General features: G+C 52.5%; 10 protein-coding genes across 10 annotated transcripts; 7 read left to right on the top strand and 3 right to left on the bottom strand.

The window, feature by feature from the left end:
• Positions 1–417: 417 nt before the first annotated feature.
• On the top strand, positions 418–1441 carry N0V89_000038 (uncharacterized protein; the record flags this gene model as incomplete). The annotated part of the gene is made up of 3 exons (XM_056208864.1): positions 418–513; positions 582–1293; positions 1344–1441. 3 exons carry the CDS (start codon positions 418–420, stop codon positions 1439–1441), a joined length of 906 nt encoding a protein of 301 aa, XP_056075686.1.
• Positions 1442–1964: 523 nt separating this feature from the next.
• On the bottom strand, positions 1965–3275 carry N0V89_000037 (uncharacterized protein; the record flags this gene model as incomplete). Its single annotated transcript, XM_056208863.1, has 3 exons — positions 1965–2280; positions 2334–2787; positions 3125–3275. The coding sequence occupies 3 exons, from the start codon at positions 3273–3275 to the stop codon at positions 1965–1967; spliced, it is 921 nt and encodes a 306-aa protein (XP_056075685.1).
• A 762-nt stretch (positions 3276–4037) lies between these two features.
• Positions 4038–5627, top strand: N0V89_000036 (uncharacterized protein; the record flags this gene model as incomplete). Its single annotated transcript, XM_056208862.1, has 1 exon — positions 4038–5627. The coding sequence occupies one exon, from the start codon at positions 4038–4040 to the stop codon at positions 5625–5627; it is 1590 nt and encodes a 529-aa protein (XP_056075684.1).
• Positions 5628–6404: 777 nt separating this feature from the next.
• N0V89_000035 (uncharacterized protein) lies at positions 6405–7717 on the top strand (the record flags this gene model as incomplete). Its single annotated transcript, XM_056208861.1, has 2 exons — positions 6405–6803; positions 6908–7717. 2 exons carry the CDS (start codon positions 6405–6407, stop codon positions 7715–7717), a joined length of 1209 nt encoding a protein of 402 aa, XP_056075683.1.
• Positions 7718–8396: 679 nt separating this feature from the next.
• N0V89_000034 (uncharacterized protein) lies at positions 8397–9338 on the top strand (the record flags this gene model as incomplete). The annotated part of the gene is made up of 1 exon (XM_056208860.1): positions 8397–9338. One exon carries the CDS (start codon positions 8397–8399, stop codon positions 9336–9338), a length of 942 nt encoding a protein of 313 aa, XP_056075682.1.
• Positions 9339–10827: 1489 nt separating this feature from the next.
• N0V89_000033 (uncharacterized protein) lies at positions 10828–12127 on the top strand (the record flags this gene model as incomplete). Its single annotated transcript, XM_056208859.1, has 4 exons — positions 10828–10965; positions 11052–11299; positions 11428–11854; positions 11945–12127. 4 exons carry the CDS (start codon positions 10828–10830, stop codon positions 12125–12127), a joined length of 996 nt encoding a protein of 331 aa, XP_056075681.1.
• A 1660-nt stretch (positions 12128–13787) lies between these two features.
• N0V89_000032 (uncharacterized protein) lies at positions 13788–15108 on the top strand (the record flags this gene model as incomplete). The annotated part of the gene is made up of 2 exons (XM_056208858.1): positions 13788–14143; positions 14193–15108. 2 exons carry the CDS (start codon positions 13788–13790, stop codon positions 15106–15108), a joined length of 1272 nt encoding a protein of 423 aa, XP_056075680.1.
• A 1379-nt stretch (positions 15109–16487) lies between these two features.
• N0V89_000031 (uncharacterized protein) lies at positions 16488–17120 on the top strand (the record flags this gene model as incomplete). Its single annotated transcript, XM_056208857.1, has 2 exons — positions 16488–16747; positions 16994–17120. The coding sequence occupies 2 exons, from the start codon at positions 16488–16490 to the stop codon at positions 17118–17120; spliced, it is 387 nt and encodes a 128-aa protein (XP_056075679.1).
• Positions 17121–17379: 259 nt separating this feature from the next.
• N0V89_000030 (uncharacterized protein) lies at positions 17380–18965 on the bottom strand (the record flags this gene model as incomplete). The annotated part of the gene is made up of 2 exons (XM_056208856.1): positions 17380–18003; positions 18069–18965. The coding sequence occupies 2 exons, from the start codon at positions 18963–18965 to the stop codon at positions 17380–17382; spliced, it is 1521 nt and encodes a 506-aa protein (XP_056075678.1).
• Positions 18966–20230: 1265 nt separating this feature from the next.
• Positions 20231–21418, bottom strand: N0V89_000029 (uncharacterized protein; the record flags this gene model as incomplete). Its single annotated transcript, XM_056208855.1, has 2 exons — positions 20231–21211; positions 21269–21418. 2 exons carry the CDS (start codon positions 21416–21418, stop codon positions 20231–20233), a joined length of 1131 nt encoding a protein of 376 aa, XP_056075677.1.
• Between the last annotated feature and the right edge of the window lie 307 nt (positions 21419–21725).

Below are 21725 nucleotides of genomic sequence, written 5' to 3'. Positions count from 1 at the left end.
ATGCCCAGAACACTCTGCCTCAGAGACACTAGATGGCATGAAGAAGGCACTGAAGAGGCGTGTTCATGCTTTCCGTACGAGTAAGGCGTAGCAGACGAGAGGCTGAATCAGACAACGCAGAATAATCGAATCACAGATCTGTCAGAGATCCGGATAACTCCCGAGTGCTGAGGATTTTGTTTCAGGAAGCCTTTTCTCATGAAAATATCACAGTAAACCAGGGTTCACTCTCTCGAGGGTGGACCCGTTGTGAGAGGTGCCCGCGCCAAGAGACCACGTGACCCTGCTAGCGCGGGTCGCTCCTGCCCTTGCCGCCTCCACGCGATCGTCATTGCTGCCGAGTCGCTAGATGCGCCGCAACATCTGAACGCGCGCAATACTCACTTTCCTCCCCGCCTTCTGTGGAAACACTTCGCCATGGCGCAAGAGTTGCAGAAACTGAAGAACGACATCTGGTACGCCAAACAGGCTCTGGAGAAGCAGGAAGCAACCCACGCTGAGTGGTCCGCCCAGGTAGGTTGTGTTACCGAGCATGGACTTGTCTTTGCTATCGAAACGTCTATATGCTGACAGCACCACAGTATGAACAGGTCCAGAAGATCCTCGAGGCCGACCCCAACAACGAAGATGTCGCTGCCATGGTCGCAGAAATCCGAGAGGCTATGGAGCAAGAAGAAGTCAAATTGGCGCCCCTTCGCGAGCAATTGAAGGCGCTTGAGGCCCAGCTCCCCGAGGGCAACGCCGCCCCAGAGCGCAAGTACGATCCCGAGCAGCATCCGGTCCTCAAGAAGACGTTGGAGAAAGCCGAGCCAGCTAAGGCTGTGGTGTACAATACTGGTGATGTTATCGAGGCACGATTCTTCGACGGTCTCTGGTACAAAGCTAAGATCATGACCATCCTTGGATCCTCCTCCGCACCGAAGTACAAAATCAACTATGTCGAGTACAACGAAGATGCGACCGTCGATCGCGATGCTATACGCCCGGTTCAGAACAAGCGCAAGAGGGATACAGAGCCTGCGCCCGCTCCAACCCCTGCTGCTACCGCTGCTTCTCCTGTCACCTCTACCCCGCATGTGATTTCCGGGCCCGCGAGCGTCAACCCGAAAGCGCAGAATGCAAAGCAAGACCCATTGGGCGAGAACGCTGAACCCAAGAAGCGCAAAATACCCAATAAGAAGCAGTTGGAGCAGAAGGTGAACAACTGGAAGAATTGGAACAGCAAGGGTGTCGGCAAGAAGATTTCGCAGAAGGACTCCATGTTCCGCACTGGAACGAATGTCAACAGCAGGGGTGAGTTATATCCAGGCGGAGGGGTATAGACGAGTGCTAACGTGTCATAGTCGGCTTCACGGGATCCGGCGGCGGGATGACCGAGACTTCCAAGCGTGTCCGATACGACAATAAAGCAGCATACGATGCGGACAAAGAGCAGGACTAGGTGCCCTGGCAAAAGCATCCCTATCGATATGAGAGCAGAGCAGCAAGGGAGGCGGACATAGCAGCAGGTTACATTGCTCGCGCCTATTGACATCTTCCGTTACTAAGGCGGTCCGTATCCGCTCTCGTTGAGGGAACTACGCTGATTATTTCTAGAGTCTTGCATAGTCCCTCCTCGCACGCGCTGACTGCATTATTGTCGGCTCATTACACATTTTGCATATCGGCGTTATGGAATTGCATCGGTATGACTTTCATGCTCCACCTCTACCCGAGAGCTCTCACCACTAAGCTTGCGCTTCCGCGATAGGAACGGCGTATTATACCCAAGTGCTTTGGCATACTCTAGCCTGACCAACATACATCGAAGGTAAGCCTATTGTCTTTTTGGGCGTTTCTCCCCGGAGGATGCACACTGGACAGGCAAGGGCGCATTGATGGCTTGATGGAAAATGGCATGGTTACTTTACAGATCCAGGATCTGCTAATGAAGATGGTGATTCACATCAAGCTGCACGTGGAACTCAAGTGTATACGATCCACAAACCCCTCAGATCCTGACCCACGTCTAATCTCTCCTTTGTTCCCTTCTCCTTGCCCTCTCTCGCCTTCGCCTTCAGCACTACGTCGCCGTACCAGAAGTCCCTTCCACCCTTGTTTACCTTCTCCCTTTCACCTTCCCGCGACGCCACTATCAACTTCACAGTCGTACCCCTGTCCTTGTCGCCCAGCTCAGGCACGTCCACAACGCGTTGCGCGCCGAAGCACGCGTGCGTGGTGTCCGCGTGCTCGAGGTCGGTAAGCACGGTGCGAAAAGTTTCTTTTTGCTGCTCCCAATGCCTGATGCGCGAGTTCGAAGTCAGTTCCGTTCAGAATCGCAAGGTAGGTAAGACCTCAGGCACGCTGTCAGAGTCACACGGGCATTACATACCGCTTCATCCTTCACAAGCACGCTGAGCGAATGCACGCCCAGCACGCCGGAGGGATGCGTCGTCCGCTCCTCGCTCAGCGGGACGCGCACGGTGCGCGGTGTGACATCGTGGCAGAAGAAGGGGACGAGGCCGCGGGTGGATTGGCCGCCGTGGGGGCCTTGGGGAAAGGTGACGGCCCATTTTACGGTTGTGCCGTCGGGGCGCTGGCGGCTGCCGTGGAGGGGGGCTTGGTGGCTTGCACGGATGGGTGCGTGGTTGGCGGTGGGGGAGAGCGTGTTGGTGAGACACCAGTCGGCCCAGCCGGGGTGCGCGGCGTAGTAGGACCACCAGTGGGAAGAGATTTTGTCGGGGGGTGCGCTGGGGACGAAGGAGATGAGTTCGATGTAGCAGCCGTCGGAGAGGAGGATGAGGGTGTCTGGGTGGAGGAGTTAGCGGAGATGGTGGGGAGGGGAACTAGAAAGGGCGGTGGTCTTGTGATGGGACGGGGTGAGGATGGAAGAGGCATTGGAGATGTAGGAGGTTTTGGTATTGGATCGTGTGCTTGGTTTCCCGTGTCGGGTCAAGCGGGTGCATGTGTTGAAAGTTGGTGGATTGAAAACGTCTTTTTATGAAAGGAATTTCTTCTGGAAGGGGAGATTCTCTTTGAATGGAACGAGAGTTTAAACGAGGAAGTAGGATACTAGACATTGAGAGGGGCGTCACAAGAGGATAAAGGAAAATGGAAGGAAGTATTAGGGAAGTAGTCTGCGTACTCGACGTTAATCCATCGGCATGCGTGCCACCCGGCGTGAGCGTAAAGTTGTCACTAATGAAAGAAGGGATCTTGGGGAGGTTTGTCTCAGGGTCGGCGGGTAGGAAGAGGATGAGGTGGTCGAGGGCGTTTTTCGGTACGTTTTGTGCCATTGTCGCGGTGCTTGGTCTAAGGTGTCAGTAAGAGATGGTAGAGTCAATAGGATGGTACGCGCGGGAAGAGACATTACTAACTAGGAGAAAGATTCCGACGAATTGAGTGGCGCTCGTTGCGATTGTTGAATTGAATGTATCCCAGGTCCGTTATATGAAAGCCGGGATATCAACGAAGGGGCGTGGAGGTGGAACCTGACTCACCACCGCCTGAGTCGTAGTGCTCGCAATGCTCGGATGTTCTTTCCTAATTAGTATAGAGTGGGATATACATCCTGTGCTTCTACGATGTAAAATCCAATACCTTTAATCAAGCGTCAATGTTTAATGCTTGCGCTGGCAGCTAAAGTAGTTATTAAGTAAATATCCTCTATTGCGTGCTTGCCTGTGGTATGATGTTGAGTCGGCCCTGCTCCTTATAACGCCAAGGATGAGGGGCGGCGCCTTTACTAGGGAGCAGCTTCCTCTGAGCACCGTTGACATGCGCCCCCAGTTGGATACCCTCTCAAACACAGCATGATGGCTGACTCGCACGTAGTACTATGGTATAATTCCCATCTCCGGTTGACACCAAGAAACGTGCCAAGTCGCCGAAGGATCGCCCCTAGCATCACAGCATGGCAAAACCGCACAGCCTCAATAATTTCCCTAACGAGCGTGTGTTGACGTCGCCGCGCCAAAGTTCTTGCTCTGCATCAAAAAGCGGGTGCTGCATAGAGCACAGTTCGACACAGTTGTCGACCTCCATGCGATTGCGCCATTATGAAGAAGCGGTCTCGTGCTTGTCAAGAATGTCATCGATTAAAGATCAAATGCGATCTAAGTACCTCCCCTGCAGGAGCGGCATGCGAGCGATGCACCCGCAACAACCTGGAGTGCGTGCCATCCGCGCCACGTCTGCAGCGCGATAGAATCAGTGAGCTCGAAGCCGAAGTCGACGAGCTCAAGCGTACGCTGCGGGAGCAGAGCAGTAGCACAACCACTACTTCAAGCATATCACCCGGAAGTCTACTGGAGGACCACGACGAGCTTATTCTATCATTTCTGGACGCCCGCATACCGCTGGGAAGACAACAAGACTTGCTCCATCTCTTTACACAAGAGGCAGGAGCGACATGGCCTGTAATCCGGCTATCTACCGACTTGGACCAGCTGCGCGTAAAATCTCCGATCCTACTGCTCTCCGTTTTGACATATACTGTCACGCACAATGCGCAAGGCACAGATCTTGAGATACACGATGAGCTCGTGCGACAAACAGTACACATTCTTGGTGAAGAGGTCATTGGCAGAGGGGAGAGATCCCTTGAGCTCGTGCAGGCGCTACTCGTGGCTTCCTTCTGGAACAAAAGTACGCGAAGAGGGGCCCAGGGGAGCTGCTATCAGCTCATACAATTGGCTGCTGATATGGCCGTTGACATCGGGATTGCTGGACCCTCCCTGCAGCCCTCTCCTGTGGCGTTCTTTAGCCACCACGAGGATCCAACATCACTTGAAGCACGGCGTACCTGGCTAGCCTGTTTTGTGGCACTTGCGACATCTTCCTTCAGTATGCGTCGGCCTAATACAATACCGTGGAATCCACACCACCACGAATGCCTATTAGCCCTCGAGAGTGGAGGGGACCCGTCTGACGTTTTGCTTTGCCAGATCGTTCGCATCATCCAAGTGATGCAAGAGATACACGACCAGTTGGGTTTATGCCAAATATCCGCTTTCTTAGACGGCAATGACTACGCTATATACGCTGCAATGGACACTCTGAAGAGCAGAGTAGACATGTGGGCAGCCCAAATACCACCTGACCTCACGTCATCACAATTGCTAAAAGTTTTGTACCACGTGGCCATGGTCTTTCTCTACGAACCTATACTGCACACGCCTACCAATAAAGCAGCATTCGTACCGCCGTTCATTCCACAGCGCATTCCCGTCAAAGACTTTCCAAAACCCGCCAATGTCATTTTTCCTCTGAAAATAGCGCTCGAAAGCCTTGTGCAGAACTGCCACGGCGTCATTGATACTGTCGCAGGAATGGGTCCTTCGATGGTGCTTGACCTTTCTACGTTCTCCTTTACGCCAATGGTGCTTTACTCCCTCTTCATGCTGGTCACAGTCATGGTGGCGGCGACCGACCCAACGAATACGTATGGCCAATGTCTACCAAGAGATAGCTTTCGCATTGAGGAATACGGGTTGAAGCTCCGGCAATTGACATCTTCAGTAAAAGCTCTCGACCCAACCTTCAGTTGTTACACAACTCGCATGATAGACGCGACAGGTTGGCTTGAGCAATGGTATATCGACTATCTCGCTATCCTCCGGCGATATGAGGCAAACCTGGCAAATTAGCATGTATCAGAGGGACGCTAGATGTCAATTGCACAAAGTGGTGGAAGTTAGAAGACTGGGAAATACAACATGAACAGGATCGTGGACACATAAGAACGCAACAAATGTAGCCCATGCATTAACCTCCGCAAAAACCACCACGTATGCAGGCAGTGTTCGCTACTTCGGCCAAGTTTGACCGTTCCCGAGTCGGGCGTAATGTAAGGTGGGGTCGGCAAGATTTCACCGTTTTCTCGCGCGTACCTTGAACGCTACCGATTGGTCCCCGCGAGGCTGGGCAATGGCTGTGCACAGTGATGTGAACGACCCGAGCACTACATAACATGCATTGGGCCAGAATGAAACCACTTATGCCAGGGCCGCTACCGGATTCGGGCAGAAGGTAACTCTTGTGGTATACAATGTCTAAGCGCTGCCTTATACGCGAGCCCCTTCACCGGCAGCCGGGCGTAATGGAGCAACAGGGTTAAGAGGTAAACACACGATCAGTTGGCTTTACATGGAACTGGAGCTTCGATAATGAACGTCATGACTGAGTGAAATGGGAAGAATGCGTCTCGGTCGGTCGTCGGCGCTCGCAGTCCGTATGAGGCTGAAGGTATCTTGCATTCTACATGAATGTATAAAGAGCATGTTGGAAGTTCATCGGCAACAACATCACATCACGGCCTTCGCCCCTTCGCCTTCATACCTACCTGGACACCAATACATCTCGCGCTCACCACTGTATATTCGAGTTCTTCCACGATGCGGCCATCTCTTCTCTCCTACGCCTTCATGGTCGGCTCTTGCCTGGCTCAGGGCGACCTCGCTGGGCTTCTTGCCTCTCAGGATGACCTCAGCACGCTCCTCGAGCTCGTTGGTCTTGTGCCTGGACTTGCGGACAAGCTCGCCGCTGCTTCCAATATTACCATCGTAGCACCAACGAACGAAGCCTTTGCTGCAGTACCACGAAACGTTCCAGAAGGTGAAGCCATCGAGCAAAAGAACGACACCATCGCAATCGGAGCTCTGCTCGCGAACCACGTATTCAAAGGAGTTTACCCATCAGCTGTCATCACTGATATTCCCACGTTTGCGCAAACCTTGCTCAATAGCTCGTATATCATTCCTCGACAGCCTTTTTCCAACTTTACCGGTGGCCAATATAATGGACTTGTGAAGAACGGCGACGATGTGTGCATTTTGTCAGGAGAGCAGACTATTTCGACTGTGACTGAAGCTGTTAGTCATATTTCTACCCCCCATTAGCATTCCACGTAGCACTAACTCTGCAAAAGGACATCAAGCTAGGCGAAGGCATCACCATCCACAAAATCGACACAGTCCTATCCTTCGGCGCCCCCCTCCAACTCTTCACCTACCGCGCAGGCTTCCTCGCCATGAACGTCGCTCTCGAAGCTGCCGATCTCGGCATCGACATCGGCTTAACGGGCGCAGATAATCCAGGCCTCAACATCTCCGACTACACCATCTTTGTACCTACCAACGAGGCATTCGAGTCGATCGGTTCCGTGCTAGAATCCGCAGATAAGAAAACCCTCCAGGAGGTGCTCAAGTACCACATCATCCCCAACAACGTCATTTTCTCGCCTTCGCTGGGAAACGTTACCGTTCCGTCGCTGCAGGGCGATAATCTGACTTTCACCGTGCTACCGGATGGCTCGGCCTGGGTCAACAACGCAAGGATTACTTTCCCCAACTCGATCCTCTTCAACGGCATCGCCCATGTGATAGACAGTGTACTGAGCCCCGGCGAATTCGACCGCGCCTCTTTGACGCCCAAGGCAAACGCTTCGGAGCGCGTCGCTTTCCCCAGCGCTTCGTCTGTGCCTATCTCGGAGCTGCCCTTCTCGAGCATCGCGTTCCAGGGTGACCAGGAGACGTATTCGACGACGCCGGCGCTGCTTCAGACGTGGATTGCGGTGGCGACGCCTACTGCGAGTGCGTCTGCTACGGGTAATGCGTCGGGCCAGGGAACTCCTGCTCCTACTGGACAGCAGCAATTCCCTGGAGCTGCTAGTGGCTTGGTTCCTGTTGCTGCGCTGGCCTTGTCTGTTGCGGTGGGTGCGGCTGCGGTGCTTCTCTAGATTTTGTAATTAGATGGTGGATATATCTAGGGGTTGGGTGCTACGTAAGAGTGGGAAGCTGAGGGCAAGACAGAATGCGATTGAGCGAGAGCCAAGGAGAGGGGGTGTGCTGGGGTGGATGTAATGGACGGTGGTTTTTGACATTGCATTAGTAGGATATCGAGAAGTGGGCATTTTTAATATAGATTCCGAATGCGACTTGCCGTTGCTGCTCAAGGTCAGCTGCTGAAGTTGCTTGCTGAAATCGATCACAATGCATATCCGCAAAAGCCTGTTAATTACGTACTTCTCTTTCAGCACTTTTACAACGGGCTGCCAAGGAAAGTTCATGGGACATGCTATGATTGAATTGGGTTGTTGTTATGTGGTGGTGCCTAAGATGGAATCGTGGTACGCGAAGCGCAAGTACGGACTCATTTTCGCGCTTAGGGTACTACGCCTTATCATACCGAATGTGGAGCTTCGCTGTGCATTTCACCCATGCCATTTAGGCTGATGCCTTGAGAGGTTGTCTGCATGCGTTTGCACAGCCTCCAAGCACAGCCACCGATCCTCAGACTCACCGGATCTTGAGTTCTATAGAACCCGCCCATGGATTTTTTTAGTTGATTGCAAGAGAAGTTAAGATATTTTCCATCGCTGGAATTGCACGACAAGGTACAGAGAGTTGCGCGATACGATGGCCTCTCAGAAGTCTCATTATAAGCGTTTTGGCAAGAAACCGAAAAACTTCTACCCTTCGCCTCTTCGAAAAGTCATTTACCACCTCTACCACCCTTTGGGACCACGTCGTTCCAAAAGAATCAAGATGGCCAAGTCTCGATTCTTCGACCTTCCTCGAGAGCTTCGAGACAACATATACGAACTGCTCCTGACAGAGAATCAAAATCCGGGAAGCACCACCCCTTCCTTCCATTTTATGCCGCTGCTCAGATTTCAACTCGTTAATCGGCAATTCGGAAAGGAGTACACCGAAGCAATCCTATCACATTCAACCATGGTCGCCTATCAGCCGAATAACCCGCGACACAACTACAAACAGTATATCAACCAAGTCGGACATATTCAGGTATATTTCAGGGTGACTTGCGAGGCCAGTCCAACAGGTGGCTCCAAGAATTGCCATCCAAACTTGTCAGAGGTCGAAATCGATGATGGCACGGACTCTAAGCACTCATTCACGTGTGGAGGTATCACAGAGGCTGCGGAGTGGGTCAACAGGCTGCAGCAAGTCCAGCCGAATCTTCCTTATCACCAAAAGTTGGACTTGCGCATTGGACTTTACTGGTGTAGTGACGAGGAATTTGCGTGGCCTCGACACATCCATGCTCCAGGACTGCAGTATCAGTTAGATGCCATGACCAAAGCGTCGTCCAATGTGAACAGCGTCGAGGTCGCGTTATTTGACTGCGATCCAGACTATGAGAGTTGGACCAAGAACGACTTGAAGATGGACCTGTGGGCAAAGTGGACGAAAAGCAGCGGGTGGCAGGCGGGAGAAGCGAAAGGAAGGAGAAAAGTCGACGCCGAGGGTTCTGAAAGAGATCTAGAGCGGATACGGCAAGACGAGCGAATGAGGGTCATCGGGCCCACGATGAGGTTGATGGACCCGTACTGGTAGTATACATGTGAGGCAGAGTGGCACGTGGCGATCCTTCCAGCGACGACTGGAGCAGTCTGTGGCGATAAAAGCCTTGCCTTATTGTCATTCATGAATTCTATTGGACAAAGAACCTGAAATTATCAGAGAAGTAGACTTTCTTATTCGAAGGCGCAAGGAACGTCAGGAGCCGAATTATAGGTAGCCGGCCCCCACGATGGCGCGTTGGCCTAATTGCAATAATGCGAGCAGTAGACAAGGCAATTATGTCAATAATACTCGTAAGATCCAATGAGATCCTTAACCTGCCTTGTATCAACGAATAGTAGGCTTTACGAGGGGTAATTCATTAGCGCTGTCTCTCGCGCGAATGCTACTGTTACTTCCACATGCCACAGGATCAGGAACATAACGACTACAACACTCGCATCCAACAAAGTCGTATGTCATCAATACAAAGTCGGCTCGACAAGGTAGACTGCCGGCATGCGTGCCGGCTGAATGGCGCATAAGGCTGAGAATTCTAGACACCACCCTCGCTTATCCTCCACGGACTTTCCTAGTACCCGGTTTGAAGTATTCAAGATGGTCTCGCACGATATGAAGTGGAATCGTTTCCTTCACCCGGACCGAGTTTTTCCATCCAGACCGTCGGTGTCCGAAACAGGAAGTCATGCTAATTCTACAGTCTCCCGTCCCGCAATTTCATGTGCGTATTACGTCGTCGGCATTTGCAGCCTTTTCAGAGAACTCCACAATATGCTAGGAACCGGTCTGTGCTTGCTCACCAAAGAAAATCTCACCTCAGGGCTGACTTACGCCCTGCGCCCAACGGGGTCAAGCGAAGCATCGTCGGGCGAACGAGGCGTTGTAGCCAGGCACAGGAACCTAGAGATCAGAATTTGCACACCTCGTTCGTAGATACAGAAAGCGAAAGATAGCGATATTTACGCAGCATAAAGCGTCCCTGAAGAGTCGAGAAGCGATAATCTTTCTTCATCTGATTCGCATGCCTTTACACATAGACAGTCAAGCAAACACAAGAGAGGCAATGTCAAGCTTCACAGGTACGGGCCATGCCGTCCGTACGCCACCTCTTCCCGTCGGTGGGTGGGGGCAGAGGCGTTCGCGCATTGTCGGTCAGTCCGAACTATCCTCCTATCCAAGGACTCCTTGGGTCACGCCCTCATCCCCTGGTGCTTAGTACTGGCTCTAGACATCGTATGCTACGCTCGAAATCCAGTAAGCCTGCCCCAAACCGGGTTCGGTTGCATCCACCAAGGGGTGATCGAATGATTACGACGCGTTTTGGGCGGCACCATGAAATCCTCTGTTAGACCGAGGCAAGCAGTCCGAGTCTGCAGCCATTCCCTTTGTGATAGATGTGATGTGCATATAAACTTGAGCAAGATTCCATGGTTTGCACTCCATCAGCAGGGTTCTTCGCTGAGCAAAAGGTCTGTTCTATAGCCAGTCTTCATATCCTCAATTGTGTGTTCATCCAAACACAATGTCTACAACTTCTTTGATTGCTTTGGCTTCACTTGCCGCCCCAATTCTGGCAGCATATCAGACAAAGTGGAACTTCAACTCGACGAATTTTTGGGATGGTGCCAATGTAGCACAGCCTGGTTTCCAGTTCATCAACGTGAGTAGACACATCAGCCGCTCAGATCCCTTCTTCACGAATTTATCAGACTTATTAATAGTCGGCTAATCTCTCAACTTCCATAGGCACCTGATACTTCCTTCACCCAAGGCTTCGCGCAATACGTGGGCATAGATGAGGCTCTTTCATCAGGACTAGCAAAGTACAACAGCGGCAAGGTCCGCTTGGGTGTCGACTCCACGAATAAATACAGCACTTCCAGCACGGGACGCAAAAGTGTTAGGCTCCAGAGTTACGGCTATTTCGACAACGGTCTGCTTGTGGCAGATTTTGCTCATGTGCCTGTCGCTGGATGCGGAATGTGGCCCGCCTTGTAAGCAGAATCTTACTTTGACAACCGTTCTTGATGGGATACGTGGACCTGCACCATGGCTGCGGTGCACTCTGTCGATGCGTCCCTGTCATAGTGTCTCTCTATTAAGGTGTGCTAACGTCTGCTAGCTGGGTCTACCAGGGCGAGGACCAGGCTGCCTACTCGGAAATTGACATCCTCGAGAATGTGAACGTTCACACAGCCAACACGCATTCGTTTTACACTTCTGAACAGTGCACCGTCAACATCCAGACAGGCAGCCTAGTGCCAGAAAAGTCCACCAACTGTCACTGGACCGCCAACGGCCCATCCTCTCAAGGCTGCAGTTTCAACGCACCGGAGGGCACATTTAACCAACCCTTCAACGACCAGTACAAGGTCATCGCGCTGCAAGTCGAAAGCGACCGCATCAGGATCTGGCACTTCAAGAAGACTGAGGTTCCCGCCGACCTGAGCTCCGCGAGCCCGAACCCAGATGCATGGACCAAAACACCTACTGTGCACATCACGCCTAAGAGCTGCAATTTCGCCCAGGCCTTCAGGCATTTCCGCATTGTAAGTGAAGAGTCCTATAGCGCTCTAGACGGCTCTTAGAGTCGGCTATCATGCTATGTTCTGTCCATTCGGAGTACTGACAGATATTAGATCATCAACATCACCTTCTGCGGGAGCTGGGCGGGTGATGACTTTGTCAACACGAACTACGCTGGCCAATGCAAGGCACAGACCGGCTCTACCGACTGCAAGTCCTGGGTTGCTAATAACCCGGGCGACTTCGTAGACACATTCTTTGAGTTCAACTCCGTCAAGTTGTTTCAAAGAACATAGGAACCTACATTGATGTTCTTTTCACAAAAGATGGCGAAACTGAATAGCTTTTCAATAGTTACTCGAGCAGATAGACAAGCAATCAAGGATAGTTCAAGAACTTTACGTTAGGTGAAGATTGAGAGCTTTTGTGACTCCTGCTGTTAGTCATTCATCGGACCCCTTGAAGCTATGGGAGGAAAGCGTGCTTGATTCACCACTCGGGACTAATCCACATGCAGTTAGCATAACCCACACTTCCCAGCAAAACACTTCTTGGTAACACGACTTCCTGTCGATCATTGTTAGGATACATAGGATTAAGTCAGTTTGTTCAAGGACCTGCAGCCTTCTTCCTACACACGTTCACGGTACGAGTTGACGTGACGATGTGCAGAGCTCTCTCAGGCATATACTCGGGCGCTATTAATTGAGATTCGGGATATCTCTTGCTTAGAAAACACGTCCCCCGAACAAGAGTACTAGAAAACCCTAAGTGTTGGATTGCTTGATCACCAGACATCAGCAATTGTAGACAAACATCTGCTCCTCACGTATATGAATAGCTCAGGATGCCTTCATACGTTCTATGTCGACTAGATCCAACACCTAGGCCTGCACTGGGCAACGCTGCTCTATGTATATATCTATACAATCTCTCGTGTCTCCCATAGACTGGGATATCTCCTGGGCTAATGTGCCAGAGTCTCAGATCAGCTGTCTATCGACTCATAGCCCCAATTCGTTATCCCTAAACCCTCGACGGTACTGAGCTTCGCACTCACCCCATCGACCCACTCACGAAATCCGGCCCGCCTTGCAGCCGAATTCAACATGCATTTTTCGCTGGCTCAGCACGCAAAACACTATGGGAAGAAGTTTGATCCGAACGATGTCATCCCCTGCTATGACTACGTGTCCAATACAAAAGCGCACTGTGGACGAACGCCTCGGCGCGAACGAGTTACTCATGCAGAAAGATAGGGTCTTTCGAGTCATCTGCAAGACCTTGGCAGATCTCTCTGAGCAGGATATCATGGTCGGATCCCACGACTACCGGGTCTATCCTCTTAATTGCTCAGAACCGCTATGGAATATGCGCCGCCGGATTGGATACATTAAGCACTATGTCTTCAAGGCGCGCGGAGCAATCTGTGGGAGCCACCGCTCATACCTGTGCGGTTTATGTTCGTTCCTGGGCAGGATGTTGTCACGGATTTCAAATCAGCTGTCTATTGATCCATAGACCCAATTCGCTAGATTGTTCTTCGAAAGAGTGAAATATTTGAGGGCGCACATTGCACTGATGAGTCACTGCAGTGAGTGATCGCAGCTCAGTGCTATCAAGCAGCTACATCGCGTACCATGGTTCCATCCTAGGCATCACCACTCAACAGAACACCAATAAGTCACACCAAAGCTATTCCTACAAACGTTACCTAACAGCACGTCATAAAAATGCCGAAAGAAGACTGATCAGTCATTATCAAGTCAGTGGAACGTCGTGTCGCACGGACCTCAGGGTGAATACCACACTTACACATGGTCCACTTTCCGATTTTAGCGTCTTGGCAAGGTCCGAGTCTTCTGATATAAACCCTCGACGACATTAGGTTTTACACTCACTCCAACTCCATCGATCGATTCATGAAATACGAGCCACCTGGGGCGCAAGCTCAACATGTCGGACACGTCGTCAAGTACTAATGGAACTACCGAGGAGTATCATGAGGGACACGAAAAAGAGAAGCCTGACGGTTATCAACTCGTGCGCGCGCATAATTACATCCGTCCCTGGAGTCACAAGGACCAAGCCTCAGCTGAAGAGAAGGATATAGTTCTGCGCATCATCTGCAAAACTATTGCAGACTTATCTAAGAAGGACATCAACGCCGCGGGGCATAACTACTGGGTCTGCCCTCTAAAGCCGTCTTCACCTCTCTCGGAGCCCTGTTTGGAGAATGATGGCGTCAAGCGCTATATCCTTACGGCGGAGTATAACGCAGGGCAGATTACTGGCTATTACTCCGATTCATGGTTTGTACACGTCCGCATGAGTCCGGCTTCTGAGAGTCTGTCTCACTAGTAACATCGAAGTTCGTAACGAGCACGGGTGGGTTCCGCTAACACAGTGGCTGTTGGAGCATGAGCGCGAAAAGCAGCTAAAGGGAGATATGGGCATCAAGGCGCAGCAAATCTGGTGGAAGAACACTGGGAAGCATTTCCCCCTAATGGCCTTGCCCGCTGAACTTCGCGCCCTTATCTTCCAGCAGACACTCGGAGGCAACATCTATCCCTCGTACTTCTACACCAGAATTGGTATTGAAACAGATATGGACAACATGGTAGATCCTGGTAGCAGTCCACATTGCCCGAACCCTGACATCCTGCTAGCATCAAAGCAAGTATACAAAGAAGCCCGAGAGGCGGTTTGGGAGGGTACGACCAAGCATTTCTGCTTCGACTCCCATTTCGAGGAAGTACTGTCGTACCCATCATTGTGGCCGACGTATAACTGGCTCACTTCAGTCCAACTGTCATTCCCCCTTGACGAATACTTCACCTTTTTCGGAATAGAAATTGGGCCTACTCTCCAATTCCAGCCGAACGGGGGACCCGCCGAACCTGTCAAATCACTACATTCTCTACGGGAAATCGAACTCTACTTCGCCCCTCTGACACGCCTGAAGAACAATCCTTGGCTGGAATATCGTAGGGAATACGGCTCTCAATCTTGGTTTTATAATGCACCAAAGTATCGCGACATGTCAGTTCACCCTTGTATGAAGGCTGTCGTAGATTACGTCGCTCTTGGAGCATTCCCTTACCTTAGGCACATTCCACGAGTCAACCTGATCGGCGCCGTCAAGTCGTCCATCAAGAAGAAATGGCGACAAATATACGATCAAGCGTACGCGAACAAGAATTATGGCTACGAGGTCGTTGGATTCGACTATGACGAAGAGGTCGCGAAGCTCTCCACTCGCATGGCATACGAGTAAGTCACCCACCTCTTTGTTATCAAGCTTGATGCTAATCATGATCAGGACACCGGAGTGTACCTGTCCAGCGTCTTGTTCCCCTGAACATGCACCAGGCCATTTAGGCCGCGACGACTTTGATCGGGATGACAGCTACGTACCCTTCCCTTCGATTCCGGACGAGGATTTTTTGTGGAAGAATGCGGAGCCACAGCGCGAGTACTTTAGTCCGTCAGTCTCTAGCAGGTGAGGACATTTTAATCCTAGTCTTTCGATGCCTCCAGCTCACCAAGACAGGGTTTCACCTAGTGTCCATCACTGACGCTTTGGAGACACTTCACATGACAATCCTGGCGACATGACTATTGACAGCAAAAACAACGACTGCGCACTTGCCGACCCCAGGACTATTGGGATGCACTTTGTTCTTTTCTTTTCGAGCGCGAGAATTAGGACATTTAGTTTTACGGCATTCTGTGTTTTCTTAATGGCAGCATGATGTTGATCTGTTTTCTCTGCGGTTTCTGCATGTTTCTTACTTGCAATCCTCTAGATAGCTCAATTTCCCAAAATGCAAATCCTCTCATTACCAATTTCATCTGCTCACATAGCCAAAGCAATGTCCCAGTACCGATGCTTTGCAAAGTTCTTCGCCCAGCCCTTCTCTTAGCTCTGGGCCAAGTTTTGATTCATTTGATTGGATTTTCTAGTTAATTCCACCCTGTATTTAGCTACACAAGTTTAGTACATCTATTTGCACGTCTACTATGACCAAAGATAGCCATGCAATAAGAACAAGTCAATCATAGAGTTCATATGCTATAAAATCTAATAAAGTCAACAGAATTGGCCCAAAGCTATGATAAGACGTGGAAGGACTTTTGTCATCGACCATAACTTCGAGCCATCACAACATTCGCCAAAACGAACCTTGTCTAACTCTCAAAACCCACCCTGGCAAAACCTCAGACCCTTTCCCATAAACACACAGCCATCCTGCTACAACGCTACACGCCCCCATGTCTTTTCCAATAGATAGTACGCACTCCTCCGACCTGCCATTCTGAACCAAACCCTTGCACCAACAATGATCGCCAAAGCCAAGCGCAACAAGGGCCCGGCGTAACTCTCGCTTACCCGCAACCCCAGCCCTACAAAACCATACAGCGCCACAAAAGAGGTAACCCACGCCGTGCCCACCTTCCTAATGCACAAAACCACAGACAATCACAAACATTGAACCCAAGACAGGCACCACATACAAAGCCCCCCTAGCACATCTATCTTTCAAGGTTCACTTTCGCTCAATAAATTGCGCCCCTCACACCGCTCACATCCCACGTCACCGAAACACCATACCCCCTACTTATCTCCCCGCCCACACTCGCTCCCAGCTCAACATGAAACTCACCCCCCTCCTAAGCCTAGCCACACCCGCATCCGCCGCCTCCTTCGCAAATTGCAACGCCTCGCAGAGCGCCGCGCTGGAGAAGGCTATCGCCCGCGCTACGGAGCAAGCCTACGCCGTCGTCGTCCACTTGGAAAATGACCCCTCTGGCAGCGCGTTGCAGACGGCGTACTACGGGACGTTCGACACAGGACGGTACACTAAGATCCTGACCGCCTTCCGCAAGATGGCCCCGGATTTAGATGGTTTTACGTACGACTGTTCGTGTGAGAGCGAAGTCGTGATTGCGCATCCGAGCAGTACCTACGGGCACGTTACGCTGTGCAGCGTGTATTTCGACGAGGGGGTCATTCCCGCGGAAGGATATAGGAGTCGGTGGAGGTGAGGTTTTTCTTTTTCCCGTTTTGCATCGCGTCTTGGAGGAGATGTGGGCACGTTTTCTGGGATTTTAAGCTTGCTTGCTGGAGGGAGGGGGAGGGCTGAGGCTGACGAGCGCAGTACGCTTGTGCACGAAGCTACGCATCTTAAGGAGCTGCTTGGGACGCATGACTATGGGTATACGCCTGAGGTGTGCAAGCAGATAGCCAGGGAAGATCCGGTGGAGGCGGTGGATAATGCGGAGTAAGTCTATGCGTAATGTGTAGGGGGGTGACTAACTTGGGTAGTAATCATGCGAATTTTGCGGTGGAGGTGTGATTTATCAGCTTGGATAGTTGGAGAGGGTTACAGAGGTGGAGGGCTGGGTCTGGTGCGTAGTCTCCGGGTGAGGTGTAGAAGTAGAATCATTGCATTGCATCTGCCCTTGCTGTGCGAAACCCGATAGATGACAATTCAAAATGGTATCACATCACCAGACAACATAGCACAACCCACGTAACCCCTCCCTACCTCTTCTCCCCCCTCCCCAGCACAACATTAACTACAGAATTAACCCTCGAGCTAGCCTTGCTCTTCTTCCCCTTGTCAAAGATGTCATCGATCTCCTCCAAACTCAGGCCCCTCGTCTCAGGCATCCACAGAAAACACACCACGCTCGTCACAAAGCAGCACCCCCCAAACAAGAAGTAAACCCCGCAGCTCGACCGCGTCAAAAAGATAGGCGTCGTAAACGCCACTATCCAATTGACAATCCAATTCCCGCTCCTCCCCAGACTACTCGCCGCCGCGCGTGTCTTCATCGGCTGCACCTCGCTTGCGTAGATGCTGATGGTGACGGCCCACGTGCCGGAGTACACAAAGGTAAACAGGAAGATGAAGACGACAACGACCCAGCGGGCGGCGCCGCGGTCGCTGTGCACGGCGTTTGCAGCGTACAGCGCGCCGATGACGAGCATGACGGCGGTGAGGACGAACCCGCCGTAGATGACGGAGGCGCGACGCGACCAGCGGTCTGCGAGGAGGATGGCGGGGATGGTGGTTGCGAAGATGACGACGCCGGAGAGGCCGGAGGCGAGGAAAGAGGAGGACTCGCTGACGAGGCCGGCTTGTTGGAAGAGGAGAGGGGCGTACTGTATGTTAGATTAGCGAGGCGTCTCGTCTTGTAGATAGGTAGGTAGTCCAGTCAGCGACTTACGTAGAGGACTCCATCGATGCCAGACAGCTGCATCATGCTCATCATAAAGACGCCGAGGGCAGTCGGTTTCCGCGCGTCCTTCGTGAAGACCCTCAGCAGCATGTGCACGTCCTCTCTCACCGTCTGCCGCGTAGTCGTCGGCCTCAGCGCAAGCGGCTCCATGTTCAGCCCGGCCTCCGTCTCCAGCTCTCTCGCCTCTGCATCCTCGAGATCCTGTCCAGGACGAATGCCCAGCTTCTCCCACGCGTCGTCGACCTCGTCCATCCTGCCCTTCGCCTTGAGCCATCGCGGCGAGTGCGGGAGAAACAGAACAACTAGCGCTCCCCACGTAAACGCACATAGCGCGTGGAATGCGAACGGCAGCCGCCATGCGAGCGACGACTCGATGTTGACGGTGCCGTAGCAGAAGAAGTACCCCACGACCAGCGCGAAGGTGATGAAGAACTGCGGCGCGGAGGCTATCACGCCACGCCCCTTCGCAGGTACAATCTCACAGATGTACACCACAGTCGTGCTCAGAAAAAGGCCCTCGCCCGCGCCGGTGATGAAGCGGCCGATGAAGAGCATGGCGAGATGAACGGAGCCTGCTTCGATAGCTGCGCCTGCGCCAAAGACAGCGGCGCCAATGGCCATGCCGAGGGGTCGTCCCACGGTATCAGCGAGGTGACCGGCCATGAACGACGAGAGAGCGCCGGTGATGAGGATGGAGGAGACGATGAGGCCGTGGACGGTGGCGGACAGTTCTCCAAAGGTATCTGAGAACTGCGACATGGCTGTCACAGGGCCTATGGTTCCGGTATCGAGGCCGAAGAGAAAGCCGCCCACGCCGGCAAGAATGGACGCAAGCACATATCGCGGTGGGTGAAGCGCACTGCTCAGAGCGTGCTGTGCTGTCATTGCGATTTGCGTTGGGAGTTGTGTAGCAGCATTTTCGACGGTACGATGTGGTAGATATACATTGTCGGCTTACTCGAGAGCCTTAGTCCAAACTTTTTAACGGGTCTGCTAGTCCTCCCGTCACCCCTCAGACGCGTCTAAACCCCTCTTCACGATGATTTTCTCATAAGTATGCGGTGTGGCCGTTCAGGTGCTTGAATGACGGCTTCCCATTGGGCTGGGGTGTGGGTACACTGATAAGGGTTTGCATTTTGCAAGTGTTGGGGCGAACTGCGGTATGGTGGGCTCGTCACGATAGTATGGGTGGTGTTCTCGGCAAAGTTGCTTCGGCAGCGGAGCTTTTTGCCATGTGCAATTCTGTCGGCTCACTGTCCGCCGACACCTCACTCAATCTCACTGGGCGTACAACAATCAGCATACTTCCCAGCAACTCGACAAGAAGCTCATTAAATCAATTCACCTACAAGAAAAGCTTTTTGCCATGCGCAATTCTATCGGCTCACTGCCCGCCGAGACCTCAATCTCATTGGGCGTACAACAACAAAAAGTACTTTGCCATGCGTAGCTCCTATCGGCTCACTGTCCGCCGACACCTCAATCTTCACTGGGCGTACAACAATCAATAATGTGATCGTCTACTTCCCAGCAACTCAACAACAAGCTCGTTAGATAAACTCACCTACGAAAACGTTATGTCCTCTCGACAACAAGCTTATTAAATAAATTCACCTACAACAAGTCATCCACCATCCCCGGAGCTTTTTGCCCTACGCAGCTCCTTTCAGGCATGTAACAGCGCTTCCAATCACCCCCTTCGTCACGTCGGGTGGGTTCCAGATTTCCAAGATTATTTTTGTGGGCGTTGTGCAGACGTGCGTGCAGACGGGAGGCCCACACCTGGTGGATCAGGATGGCTTACTGCGTGTGGTTAGCTCGAGACCCTGCATCTTCTGATGTGAGTGTAGACTCGCCCGGGCGCATGTACTTCATTCAGGTGCGGTGTACAGCGCTCGGAACGTCTAGTCATGAGAGGTTTGGTGAGTGGCTGACAGTCACAGTGGGTCAACAGCTGACGATCCGCCTGTTAGCAAGCACTGTGGTGAGCTTCTAGATATATGAGCATAATGCGATAAATAGACGCTATCCAAGTATAATATACAACAACCAGTCTACCCCATTCCGTCAATACAACCCACATGCCAATCCAGTTCTTTCTCTTACGCAGTGATGCCATCAAGCGTCCGACATCCGCTCACTGGAGAAGCTTAGAACTGCACGCCCTCCTTGTGAGCCTTGGCAAGGAACTTGCCCACCTCCGGGCCCATGATGGCGAACACCTCAAAGGCCAAGACGTGAACAAGGACAAAGGCAAGCGCGGCAATGCACACGAAGCCCTTGATGTAGAGCTTGATCAGCCTGCGACGAGCCTCCCAGTTGAAGCTCCTCCAAGCATCCATGAAGCTAACGCAGCCGGTTCCGCCGAGAACCTTGGCGACGACCTTGCCGCCAAAGGTGCGGTCAAAAGGTACAATGGTGTCCTGGTCCTCGGGCAGGATCGAGGCCTCGACGCGGATCTGAGTAACAACAGCGGGCATGCACAGGAAGAGAGTGCAGCACACGGAGATGGCGACCACGGCAACCCAGCGGAAGATGAACGACGCCCATTGTCCGCCATTGTAGGCGTCGAAGTCGTTGCGGCGAATCTCACGTTCGAGACCGAACCAGGACACGAATCCCATGGAGAGGAAGAGCGAGATGTACGGCATGGTTGCGGCGACGGCAGCGGGGAGCGCGAGGGCCTTCCACTGCTTACGGCTGGGGATGCGGCTCCAGAAGCTTACGTCGCTGGGCGTGGAGATGACCTTGTGAGTCCATGCGGCGTGCAGGTTCGCGGTAGCGGCGCCAGCGATGGCGGCAATGAAGACGGTGCTGATGGGGAGGAAACGCGGGAAGAAGGCCTCGAGCAGACTGGTCATCCAGCCAAGCGCAAGAGCGTAGATCATCTGGTAGCGGAATCCCCTCCATCGAGCGAACTTGCCAGCCTCTGCGGTGAGGTGGCGGATGGTAGCGCGGATCGACGAGGTGATGGGCTTCTGGTGGACAAGAGTAATTTCGGTACCGGTCTCTAGGAGGCCTTCCTTTTCATCTTTGGAAGCGGGCTCGTCGTGGTTGGATACCGTGATTGCGGCGGCGGGGGTCTCGACCATGGCGAGCATGGGGAGCACATCTGTGAGCGTGTATTGGACCTGGAAGTATCGTTAGCGGAGCTCCGAGAGTAGCGACGGTCGCAGTGACAGACGTACCAGCGTGATAGCCAGCATAGACGCAATGAAGGTCACGATCAGTATCGCAGCGCCCCAGGTGGGCATCTGCAGCTGTGGGTGGTCCTCCTGCGCGCGCTTGATGAAGGCCGGGGCATGTTGCACCGTCCGACGGGTGATGTGTTGGATCATGTTTGCGAAGAACAAAGAAAAGCAGAGTCGAAAGGGTATTACAAGTACTACGAGTGGTGTTGACAAGTGGTAGGTTTAAGGAGCGTGGGCAGAAGGGGTGGTGAGACGAGGGGCGGAAACACGGCGTGAGTACGGACGAGTGCTGTTGGAGGAGGCGCAGTGGACACGGACCATTCGACGCTTGACGCAACCTGCTGCCTAGCGCACGGATGCTCCTGCCGAGCCCCAGCATTTGCCCGCTCTGATTGGCCAGGGTTCACAACAAAGCGAGACTGGAGCGGCCTCACGAAGAGTAGGATCGCGCCCA

This window comes from Didymosphaeria variabile (assembly GCF_027946475.1).
Source record: "Didymosphaeria variabile strain IMI 356815 chromosome Unknown scaffold_1, whole genome shotgun sequence".
NCBI classification, from domain to species: domain Eukaryota; kingdom Fungi; phylum Ascomycota; class Dothideomycetes; order Pleosporales; family Didymosphaeriaceae; genus Didymosphaeria; species Didymosphaeria variabile.
The sequence above is the reverse complement of the archived record's forward strand: the minus strand, read 5'-3'. Positions and strand labels throughout refer to the sequence as shown.